Source organism: Ceratotherium simum, chromosome 8 (genome assembly GCF_057802395.1).
Source record: "Ceratotherium simum simum isolate JZ-2026a chromosome 8, ASM5780239v1, whole genome shotgun sequence".
NCBI lineage: Eukaryota > Metazoa > Chordata > Mammalia > Perissodactyla > Rhinocerotidae > Ceratotherium > Ceratotherium simum.
The window spans coordinates 2366747-2379423 of NC_141907.1; the positions used below are offsets into that span (position 1 = coordinate 2366747).

At 42.5% G+C, this 12677-nt stretch overlaps 1 protein-coding gene across 5 annotated transcripts in view; it reads left to right on the forward strand.

Moving 5' to 3' along the window:
• Nucleotides 1–12677, forward strand: part of GRK4 (G protein-coupled receptor kinase 4) — a 92738-nt gene that overhangs the window by 56981 nt on the left and 23080 nt on the right. For all 5 annotated transcript variants that reach the window (XM_087434838.1, XM_087434836.1, XM_087434837.1 and 2 more), the window contains 3 exons: nt 560–623; nt 5425–5565; nt 7779–7969. In XM_087434838.1, coding sequence (XP_087290964.1) covers nt 560–623; nt 5425–5565; nt 7779–7969 — 396 coding nt within the window. The remainder of the gene's footprint in view (nt 1–559; nt 624–5424; nt 5566–7778; nt 7970–12677) is intronic.

Genomic DNA, 12677 nt, shown 5'->3' on the forward strand with positions numbered 1-12677 from the left:
ATCAAGTACCCAAAAAGTGTTAGCTGCCACTAGTGTTGTTGTTGTTATTGTTATTGTTGTTGTTATTATTATTATTACAATTATTATTGGTTAATTAAATTTCCAGTTCTAGTTCACATGTTTCTTTTGAGACGTTGGGTACTAATGTCTCCTTTGGGGTTCTTTTATCAAGGACAGCATGCTGTGGATATGTCATTTTCCTCAACAGCTTTCCGACAGTACCAAAGAGGTATTCCTAAGAATACATAAATATTTCATCACGTGGGCTAGTTACAGACCTGTCTTTAGTTAGTAAGGGTAATTGGACGGTTCTGCATCTGTCTTCAGTGTTTTCAATAAATCTTCAATGTTAACAAGTGCTTGTTTCTCTACGTGCAGTTGAGAGCTGTCCCACTAGAGGGAGCCACAGTTCCTGAGCACACAGCCACCTTTGCCCTGGGCACGCCCCTTCAGCAAAGTGGTACCATAAATAAGGCGAGGACAAGAGCTAGGTAGCTCTTCTGTTTTAAAATAACAATGTAATATGAGACCTGAAACTTTTTTTTTCTTAATTAATTAGGCGACCTGTAACAAAGAACACGTTTAGATATTACAGAGTTCTAGGAAAAGGCGGATTTGGAGAGGTAAGTACTATGTGACCCAGTTATGAGCAGTACTTCTAGAAAAATAGACAGCAAGGTGATTGAAAGACATGATCTTCAGGTAATGTATTAACTTTACCAATACATTTATTTCCTTACTGTGTATTTTGTGAATAATTTTAGCCAACCATGAGAGTTAAGATTGAACTTTGAGCCAAAGGTACTTTGCTACAAGCTTTCAAAAAAATTCAGAGATCCAGAAAAAAAAAATCACTGTGTTGTGATTTTACCTTTCACTTCATATTTCTTAAAGAAGTTGTTTTCCCTTGTTCTATGTTCAAGCTCAGTCAGTTTGTCCTGATTGAAAGGAGTATTCTGTTGTTATATTGTAGAATTTCTGTTACTCTATTTCCATAATTTAGGACTAGCCTAAAAGTTCGTGTAGTACAGAGTGTATTATTAAATATGTTTATTTAACTCAACTCTGTTTGGACATATATGTACCTCACACCTACATCAAAGGTGCTAGAAAATGTGTAAATTTGGGAAAATCCTAAGGAAACTACCCACAAATTCATAAGAGATGGTCTTTAAATATGATGGCTGTCCTAGATAGAGACCACTGTGGTAGGTGGACAGAGAATCAAATGCAGTTCTCTTTAGGTGATTTAAAGAGATGTTAATTGCCTCATTGATTATCTGGAGTGATCATATCTAATTCAAGCATTTGTAAGTCCCTAGAGCCCAGAGAGCCATAGGGGAACTGAAACTGTGTGCTTAGTCGGAAGTGGGTTACACTGCATGTGATTTAAATCATGCATGCTCTCAAACTCCAGTGAAAGCCAAGGCCAAGGCCACCAGAATTCCCTTACTGTGAGTTAGAAAGGTGACCTGAGAGGTGGCACACTACAAGTGAGATCTGTTATGCATCTGAGTTTGACATGGTGAGAAATGGTCCACATAGCCGTTACTTCAGGAGAATTAGCAGTGTCGCACCTCTGATACAATTCTGGAGACGTTTTAGAATACTTTGCATAATCCAACCAAATTCTTGTTGTAACTGCTTCATAATAGATATTTCTGTAAGAAATCCATCCTCTGTTTGAACACCTCCTAGAGCAGGAAAGTTATTTGCTCTCTGCCTTTTGTGATCTCCAGTACAAAACTCAGATTTTGTCAAAAAACAGAGGCAAAGAAGTTTCAAGCACATGGGTCTTGTGTTGACAAAAGAATGAAGTTCTAGTTACAGCCACATATAAGTTTTAAAAATGGACTCAGTAGGAACATTAGCAAATTTTAACTGTTGTAAAAGACCTGGTATACTTATGATTTTATAGATTACTTTTTTTCCAGTTTTATTGAGAAATAATTGACATACATCACTCTATAAGTAAGGCATACAGTATGATGGTTTGATTTACATATATTTTGAAATGATTACTGTAATAGGTTCAGCTAACATCTTGTTCTCATATACATATAACAAAAAGAAAAGAAAGGAAAAACATTTCTCCTTGTGATGAGAACTCCTAGGATTTACTCTCTTAACTCTCCTGTATATCACACAGCAGTGTTAGCTGTAGTCATCGTGTTGTACATTACATCTCTAGCACCTATTTATCTTGTAACTGGAAGTTTGTGCCTTTTGTCCCCTTCCACCCGTTTCTCCCTCCTGCCACCCTCTGCCTCTGGTAACCACAAGTCAGATCTCTTTTTCTATGGGTGTGGTGTGTTTTTTTGGGTTTTTTTGGATTTCAAATACAAATGAGATCATATAGTATTTGTCTTTCTCGGTCTGACTTATTTCACTTAGCATAATGCCCTCAAGGTCCATCCATGTTGTCACAAATGGCAGGATTTGCTTCTCTCTCATGGCTGAATAACATTCCATTGTATATACACCACATCTTCTTTACCCATTCATCCATTGATGGACACTTAGGTTGTTTCTGTGTCTTGGCTATTGCAAATAATGCTGCTATGAACATGGGGGTGCAGATATCTTTTTGAATTAATGTTCTCGTTTCCTTTGGATATATTCCCAGAAGTGGAATTGCTGGATCATATGGCAGTTCTATTTTTAATTCTTTGAGCATCCTTCATACTGTTTTCCATAGTGGCTACACCAGTTTACAGTCCTATCAGGAGTGCACAAGGGTTCCCTCTTCTCCGCACCCACACCAGCATTTGTTATCTCTTTGTCTTTTTGGTGATGGACTGTAGATTACTTTTATTTTTATTTTTTTTTTGTGAGGAGATCAGCCCTGTGCTAACATCTGCCAATCCTCCTCTTTTTTATTGCTGAGGAAGACTGGCCCTGGCTAACATCCATGCCCATCTTCCTCCACTTTATATGGGACGCTGCCACAGCATGGCCTGCCAAGTGATGCGTCGGTGCGCGCCCAGGATCCGAACCGGCAAACCCCGGGCCGCCGCAGCTGAGCACGTGCACTTAACCTCTTGCGCCACTGGGCCGGCCCTTGTAGATTACTTTTCTTTTCTTTTAATTTTATTTATTTATTTATTTTTTTGTGAGGAAGATGAGCCCTGAGCTAACATCTATGGCCAATCTTCCTCCTTTATTTTTTTCCCCTTTTTGTCCCCAAAGCCCCAGTAGATAGTTGTATGTCGTAGTTCCACATCCTGCTAGTTGCTGTATGTGGGACGCGGCCTCAGCATGGCCGGAGAAGTGGTGCGTCGGTGCGCGCCCGGGATCCGAACCCGGGCCGCCAGTAGCAGAGTGCATGCACTTAACCACTAGGCCAAGGCGCCGGCCCCCTGTAGATTACTTTTAAACACATTTACTTATGTTTCTAGATAAATGATTGTATGGATGAATAAACCGTTGTGGTTTTTCACAGACTTGTTCTGGATGTGCTATACACTATATCAACACCCAGAGGGGAGTGAATAATCCATTTCTATTCTGAATGCCTATCAGAAGGAGTCCTGTGACCCTAATGCAGACAGCCTCGGTGCCCTTTAAATCCAAATTCCAATAGTGCTTTTACTTTTTCCAAATGCTAACACCTCTTCTAGTAGATTTGAAAGGGAAAGTATTTTGGTCTTATTTTGTCAACAATAATGCTTTCATTTATGCTTTAAGTCCTCCAAAATAGATTTGTAGGGTCCCGAGGCAAGTGCAGCAGAAAGGAAGTTGGGCAGGCATCTCTGCTTGTGTGGTTCTAGAGGCAGCATGTGGAAGGAGGCAGTGTAGTGGAAGGAGCATAAACTTAGGAGTGGGGCAGAACTGAGGTCAAGTTCCTATTCCCTCCCTTCCAGCTGTGTGATCTTGGGTTCACCATCTTGATCTCATCCTTGGGAGGGGGATGATAACCCTGCTTCACTGGGTGGTCGTGAGGAGCGAAGGAGTGTTTGTATCCAGCTGAGAATGCCATGCCTGACGCCCTTGCCTCTTCTCCTTCCCCTTCCTTTGACTTGGCAGTTCCACCTAAAAGAATGTATCTTAAGTTAATGAAAGAGATATGCAAAGATTTATGGGCCAAAACTGAATAGTAGCAAAATGATTAAATAAATTGTGGAGTAGTCATATATTGGGAGAACGTTTAATGATGAGAAAATAGTCACACTGTAAGATGAAAAAAAGGAGGTTATAAAATATTATCTATTCTATAATATAAGCCCAACATTTCCCTAAAAGCCAGGGGTTGGGGGGGGAACAAGGCGTATATTCTTGCATATATAGGTACAAAGGAGACTTACAAGTCTATGCAGCAAAATATTAATGATAGTTATCAGATAAGTTTTATCATTGTCCTTATTAATACTTTCAGTAGTTCCCACAATGAACTTTATATTTTACCATCAAAATTATTTTATTGATAAAATTATATCATGTCTTATATTTGCTTTTAAAGTAATCCTCTGTGTATGTATGGTGTGTGCATGTGTGTCTGTGGTTACAGAGTAGGTGTGTATGGGATGTGTGTGTGTGTGGTGTGTGTCTGTGTCTGTGGTGTGGAGTAGGTGTGTGTAGGGTGTCTGTGGAATGTGTATGTGTGTGTGTGTGTGTGTGTGTATGATAGCCCAGAAGCTGGGGGACTGGTACCTGGGGGCTCATTATACTATTCTTTCCACTTTTGTATGTTTGAAAATTTTCATAGTGTAAAGTTAAGTAATATATAAATATTCCTTTAAGAACTGACTGAGTAGGGGCTGGCCCCATGGCAGTGTGTTAAGTTAAGTGTTAAGTTCCGTGTGCTCTGCTTCGGCCGCTGGGGTTCAGTGGTTCAGATCCAGGGCGTGGACCCAAATCACTCATCAGCTGTGCTGAGGCAGTGACCCACATATACGTGGAGGAAGATTGGCACAGATGTTAGCTCAGGGCTAATCTTCCTCAGCAAAAAAAAAAAAAAAGAGAGAGAGAGAGAGAGAGAAAAAAGAACTGACTAAGTATAATAAAGGTATGATAGTCTATGAGTTCTATGAAATATATTTCCTTATACTCTTGAACTTTAAAAAAAAATCAAGAATCTATTTAGTTTCAAAAACTTTTGATCTTGTACAAAAGTAAAAGGCATTTAAATTAAACAGAGGCAACATAAGCGCGTATGAACACGTTCCATTTGTCCACTGCTGTCTTAGGTAAAAAGCACAATGCTGTACTCACTTGGTTTTCTCCACTCCCCTCCTGGACAAAGCAGCTGAGGGGAGAGAAAAGCGCTGACTCAAGCTCTGACGTGTCCGGGACTGAAATGGTCTTGGCCCGTCAAGAGTCTGTGCTGGTCCTTACCAGAGGAATTGTCATGGAGCAAACAGTTTTCTTTTTGTAGCCGAAGAAATGTCACGTATGCGTAAACTTGTTTTTCTTTTTTTAAACTAGGTTTGTGCCTGTCAAGTGCGAGCTACAGGAAAAATGTATGCGTGTAAAAAGCTAGAAAAAAAAAGAATAAAGAGGAGGAAAGGTGAAGCTATGGCTCTAAATGAAAAAAGACTCCTAGAAAAAGTGCGCAGCAGGTTTGTAGTAAGTGTCTTCTTTCAGTCCTCGTTGGGTCGCCTGCTCGCGGCGCTTTCTCAGCAGACCTGCTGCTGAGCTCACCGGGCTTCCAGCCGTGGGAGTTTGGGAGTCGGTGTGTTGCGCAGTTTAGTGTGGGGGTTATTTACTGTCTTGTGCTGTTAACAGAGATGGGTGCAGGGAACAGTTTTGTTTTAGTAACAGCCATCTTCTTTCCTCTTCAACTTCAACGTAAAACATGGTAATCCTGCTTCAAACTTGTGGTTTGTTACAAATCTGTTGCTGTCCACGCTGCCCCATCTGTCAGTTTCTCTTCGCCCCTACGCGTGTGGGGTTCCCTGGCTGGGTGCCCTGTCCTCTCTGGGGGCAGCCAGAGCTTATTGTTCAGTTTGCCATCAGCCTCCAGTCGAGGGCTCTGGCTGGCGGGGGCCTCTGACTGATGTGCTTGAAGACCCTTTTCCAGCCTGTCTCCTCACGCGGGCCTCAGTGTGTTTTCCTCTTTGTCCTCTTTCTGACACCCAGCAAATTTACTCCTCGGCCCTAAATTAGCATATCCCAATTATGATACAAACCTCAAATCCCACCTTCACTGCTTCAGGTAAGGATTGATGTCTGGGAGTCTGGGATGAGTTCAGGACCCATTCCAGGCCCTAGGCTGCGTACTAAGTAGTGTGGTTTTCATCTCCAGACCCAGTTTCTCTCCACCTGATTCCATGTTTCCTGTAGCATCTACTGCAGTATGAAGGTCTTGTTAAGGGAGAAAGTGAAAGATGACTTATGAAATTATTTGGAGTGTTAGAGTTACCTCCTCCAAGTCACTGATTTCTCAGTATGAGGTCAGCTGCTTTGTGCTGGGAGACAGACGTTCCAAAACAGTGGCCTTCACAACTGTCATCTAAGTTTCATAGTTTATGTGGATGATGTGTCAGTCTTACGTGCATTCCAGGAAGGTCTTTAATAAAATAGGCTCATCTTGGAGTTGCTTTAAACATATTTGTGTAACTACCTTGAGACATAGAAATCCACAATCTAGCTTTATGAAAGGGACATAAATAGTAGTTATGGTTTATTCTATTTAAATATCTTGATTTCTATTTTCTTTGCTTCTCCCAAGGAATCTAGAAATATTTTCCTTCATCCTTGATTCTGTTTTTGCCTCCCTGCTTATGGTCTATCAGTGGGTCCTGACCTGTACCTATGTCTTGTTCATCTCCTCTTCCTCATCCCCACTGCCCGCCCTGACCCACAACATGATTGTGTGGATAGACAGTCCAAGACTTTCTAGATAACTGGTTGAGAATTTAGCCAAGTTATTAGATATGATACCAGCCACAAACAATTAGAAAATGAAAATTTTTAGTTTATACCATTTATAATAGCATCAAGAAACATCAAAATCTGGACAAAAGTTGAATGAAAATGTGCTACATGTTCTACACTGAGAACTATAAAATGCTACTACAAGAAATTAAAGAAGACCAAATAAATGGAGGGATGCCATGTCCATAGATTCAAAGACTCAGTGCTGTGAAGATGTCGGTGCTCCCCAAATTGATGCATAGATTAAATTAATTAAATGCTGTCCTAATCAAAATCCCAGCAGGGTGTGTGTGTGTGTGTGTATGTGTGTGTGTAAACTGACATATAAACCAATAGAAAAGTGGGCAAAAAACTTGAACAGGCATTTCACAAAAGAGGTTCCAAATGGATAATAAATATATGAAAAAGTATGAGAAATGTCCCCTATATTTGCATATACAGAGAAATGCAAATTAAAACCACAATAAGACCCCACCAGCATTGATTGACAACATAAACTGTTGGAAGGATGTGCAGCAGCAAGACCTCTCTTGCACTGCTGGGGGGTGCGTTTAACTTGTATGCTAAATGTAGGTGTTCTGGAACTATGGATATCGGTGCTCAATGGTTAGAGCAAAGCTTTGAGAGATCTTGATCCCAAGTGTCTTTGTGAAGTTTTGCCACCTACCCACGTAGACATAGAAAGTTCTCTCCTTTCAGTACGGAGAGCTGTAAGCTCTCCAATAGGTAGAGGTCTGAGAAGCACTGGACGCATGGTATGTATTTCCCTGAAGCAAACAGTATTTGGGTGTTCTAATGATAAATCTGACATGAATTATTTGAATATTGTTAGCAAATTAAGTAAATGGCCAGTGAATGAGCAGGCTTTTGTGTTTTGTTTTTTATGATGCTGTTGTCTTCAGGTTAGTTTATCCTACACTTACGAAACCAAAGATGCCTTGTGCTTGGTGCTAACCATTATGAATGGAGGGGACTTGAAGTTTCACATTTACAACCTGGGCAACCCTGGCTTTGAAGAGCAGAGAGCTGTGTTCTATGCTGCAGAGCTGTGCTGTGGCTTGGAGGACTTACAGAGGGAAAGAATTGTGTACAGGTAAGAAGGCATGAGCCCTGGGGTTGCAAAGCCTGTTCCTCCTGAGCCTTGGGCTCCTGCACGGCTCCCACTGGCCACATAGGAGTTGGGCACAAGGGCAGCTGGGGAGCCCCTTGCTGGCGATTCCTAGGGGCTGGTCACTCACGCTATTAGAAATGTGCCTGATCAGAGGTGGACCTTGGTGTTACGAGAGGTTTGGAGATTTGATTGGAGACGTAAAAGAAATTTTTCACTCCAAACAAATGGACTGAAGGTATATTTTATTATATAGAGGATAGTAAAGGCGATAGTCCACAAACAGATCCGAATAGGTCAAATAATAAGAGGGAAAAAACACCAGCTCAACTGGAAAGGGAAAACATCCACATCGGCTGAGATAGCAACGTCCACATCGGCTGAGATAGCAGCAGATTTGAATAGGTCATATAATAAGAGGGAAAAACATCAGATTAATCGGAAAGGGAAACACCAGATTTACTGAAGGGAAATGACACAAATAACTGGAAAGAGAAACACCAGGTTGACGGAAAACAGAACACATCAGATCAATTACTTCACAATAAATCAATTACTCACAACATCCACGCCCCACTGCCGGGAGAGTCCTGTCAATCGACACGGCTGGGCAAGAATCACACGTCCTGGGCAAGGCGTCCCTTCCACAGGTGGAACTCTCACTAGGTCTCAGTCTCCAGCAGTTATTGATAGCATCAATAATTTCCAGAGTAAGCAGTTACAGAGCTTTTTCAGAGCAAGCATCTAGTGTTCCCATGCACAAATGGTTATCAGTGGCGTACGTGCACTGAGCTATCGTCCCAGCCCAGTAGTTGTGTACGTGCATTGTTTACCTTGCTTATTGTCCCAGCCCAGCACAGATGGCCAGTCTGCCCCAGGCTGCGGCGCCCGAAGGGCCGTGAAATTTTTACACATTGCAACTTTCTCCATGGGAGAAGGGCCAGTTCCCACCACGCAGAAAGCAGCTTTTATATTTCTTTTTGTGCTGGTGGCTGTAGGTCAATGGAGCGGCCAAACATGGCTGTACTCATGTCAAGACACTTGATTTTCATTTTAGTTCTCTTTAGTCTATAGTAAGTAGTTTTTATTTGTTAAGTTGATCAAATATAGGTAGTGCTACACACATAAGCATGAGAAGAGCCCGTTTCTAAAATTCTTAGACATTTTGACAGTTCTGCTGAGGACTATGGACTGTGTCCCAACAAAATAGCATAATAATCAAATGTCTTAAATAATAAAATTAATTTTTTTGCATCTTAGAATTCAGTCAAGGAAAGTTAATTTAATTTGATAGTTGGGATGAGTTTGCTGTGAGCAGTGTCTTTGGTTTAGGGACAGCGTCCTGTCGATGCAGGCTTTCCTGGGCTCTGGTGCTCGTCTCCACTGCTCCCTGGGCCGCTTATTTGTTCACCTCTGTGCCGCCATCTACCGGCTGTATGCGAACCGTTCCCTACCAGGCATTTCTAGCCGTGCTCTTTTCCCTGAATTCCACGAGGTCCACATCCCTTGTCCTCATCCTCCCCACCCAGTCGTCCGTGGGCTGACATGGCCCCACCTGGAGTTGTTGAGCAAGGGGTGGATTGCTGCCCTGGGAACAGTTCCTTTAGAGACAGAGGTGGTTGTCTGAATGGAGACTGCCTTGTCACCGTACTTGTAGGGAGAGACCGGTGGCACTGAAGCATGGAACAGCCTGTAGGAGCGTTGATTCCTATTTTACTCCTTGAGGAAGTTACAGTGTAGCGCAGTTAAGGACAGGTAACCCTCTCTGCTTGCTTCTGGTGTTAGGATGTGTTACTGGATTACTGGTTAGAAGATTCTCATTTCCCTCATTCTTCCACTTCAGGCTCCCACTTGCCTTCAGGCCCAGCAGGTGAGAGGCATGGGTTGTCCTGCATGCAGTGAGAACTGGACCAAGAGTGTCTCGTCCACTGCTGTGTCCACAACACCTACCATCAAGAGGTGCCCACTAAGTGTTTGTTGAATGAATGACTGATGGTTTTCAGCCTCTAATGGTGCAGCCCCTCCCCCTTTAATCTAAGGACTTGTTAAAGCACTGCTTACATTCCTCAAAGGAAAGGTTTTGTGTCCTCTTTTTTGTTTTCAGAGATTGCCACTTGACAACTTTTATCAGATCAAATGCCAGAAAAATGATCTTTTTTTTCGCAGAGACAGTACAAATAAAAATGCTTTACTGTTTCACAGTCTAAAGGTCAGAAAAGAGGAGGCATTCAGGTTGGGCTTTAAGCAGTCCTTCAGGAGCAGCATGTTACCAGTCAGAATTGAAAGCCTGGGGGCTGCCTTGCCTTCCGCCAGGAGAGCTGCCTCGAGAGTGCCAGGAGAGTGAAGAGGGCATGACCCTCAATTGCGGGCCTCCCGTAAAAGCATCGAGGCAGATGCTGCAACATGGTTCAGGAGTCTGCCAAAGAGGTACCTGTGTTTCGTGAGCAGTTAAACATAACGGACTCCTAGAATTCTTTCTAGGATTAGTGCTTTAAAGTAGGCCCAGGCCTTGTCAGGGAAGGCTTCCTGGAGGAGGTGGAACTTAGGTTGCAGCTTGGAAAGATGGCTAAGATCCGAGCAGTGGGGGAAGAAGGAGTGATTCTTCCAGAGAGACGTGCATTGTGTTTGCATGCGAGTGAAAGGGAGCAGAGGAGTCGACTAAACCAGAGCGTTGGCAAAGAGAGTGGGAAGGGAGGAGCGAGCGTGTGTTGGCTTTCTGTTACCTGCGAGGCCCTAGGCTCTGCCTTTTTGCATCTGTTATTTATTTGGAGAAAAGATTAAGAACTTAGTAAAAAGCCATAGCATCCTAGAGGGACTTTTATTCCAGATATGATTTTGCTGGAGTATTTTATTTCTTTTCTCTATAGTCTTCTGCTGTTCAGATAAAACATTCTCTGGATGTCTGTTTTCCTGCAATAAACTTCAAGGACCCATAGTTAGCCAAGAGTTGGGTGTGAGGCCCCCTAGGTTTTAACGATTTGTAGCTTGTATGTGCCTTGTGCAGGGGGAGGTCAGTGCTGTAATCTCAACACTAGTTTCATGCCTACGTGAAGCTCAGGGACAGAAAGCTTCGAGAAACCGCTATTTACATATGAATGTAACTGAAGAAGCTGGGAAAGGGGATGGATGCTTTTGGTTTTAACTCCATGTATGCTGGGTTAACGTAGAGGAACCGGTATCAGGGCCATCATCAATTTCATCTTTCCAGCAGTCTTGTGAGGTAAGTATCACATCCATTTACAGATGAGAGAGATTGTCTCTTGTCACCTTCCTAGTGAGTGATGGATCCGAACAAGGTCTCAAGGTCTTGTGTTCTGTCTTCATGCCTCGCTCTTTTCCATAACAAAAAGGGAAACCTGAACCTTTTCTTGGCAGTTTTGTTGGGTTGTTCCATTTCCGAAGAAACCTGACTCTTTATTGACGTGATGTGAATCATGAAATTTCCACCCATCTGGAATGCTATAGTTGGAAATAATTAAGAGAAAATATCATTAGAAATTTCCTAGGGGAAATGAATGTTTAGCTGTGCATTGGATCTTTTTCTAGGGGATGAATTGTGGATTGAAAGGCAGATGACATCCTCCCCACTGTAAAAAGGAGAAGGGGTTGGTATGTAGGAGAGTAATGGTGAGAGGGAAGCGGTTTGTACCTATAATTTTTCGGTAGTGAATTGGGTCATACAGGCCATTAGGTAGAATAGATTATTGTTATCATATTAGATTTATCAGTAGCTAAAAGGTTCATTCATTCACTCCAGAAATATGTATTGAGTCCCAGATATATATACGCCCCTGAGCTGCGTGCTAGAATCACACTCTGGGGAACAAATCAGATTTTGTGGTTCTTGTTCTCAGGAAGTTTATAACCTAGAGGCTAGAAGGGCCATGTGCAAGTGAACACATAAATGGAGATAATAATTACCGTTTACGATAGTGCTTTGAAAGATAATCTCTTTTGTTTTCTACCCTTTTTGAAACATGGAAGTTAATTTATTTAAAGTAAGAATGGCAAGTTTACTGTTTATAAGAACTATTAATCTGTATATGACCCACATTCTTCCAGATTGGAAATTTCTGCCTCTTAGTAGCTAGTTCTCTAAAAATAATAGTAGCTAACAAGCCCGTTTCCTGGCAATTCTCTTAGGCAGGTTAGCCTTTCTGGATGGGGCCACTGACTGACTGGGACCTTAGAGTCTTGCCCTGAGGCTGGTGAGCCATATTTTCTTGGAAAATGTCTAAGGGAACACTTGGGAGTGAGCCAAAGTGGTTTTGCCTTTGTTCCCTTGCCCTGCCCCTCCCCCTGTGTTGGGGGGCCTGGAGCTGGTGGATTGAATGAAGAACATGCAGATTATGACCTGATGAATGAGGTGCATAAGCCATCCACACGGGGTCGGCAAGTAGATGAGCTCCCACTTTGGGGAAGTGACACCCATGAGGTCATTTTGGTTGAAGGTGCAGTTTCAGTACACGCACACAGAGGAAGCAGAGTCACAAGATTTATTACGTACAGATCCCAGAACGTGGGGTTGGGGGACAATGAGGGGGGGAAGAGCAGTCCTCCATCCCAGGTGAGGAGCCAGCGGGAGACAGAAAGCAGGGTAGCAAGCACCTATTACTTACAAGGTGGTTGAGGCGGAGGTTGGTAACTTTTTGTGGGCTCAACTGTAACTGGTAAAAGGGAACCTGGGGCAGCG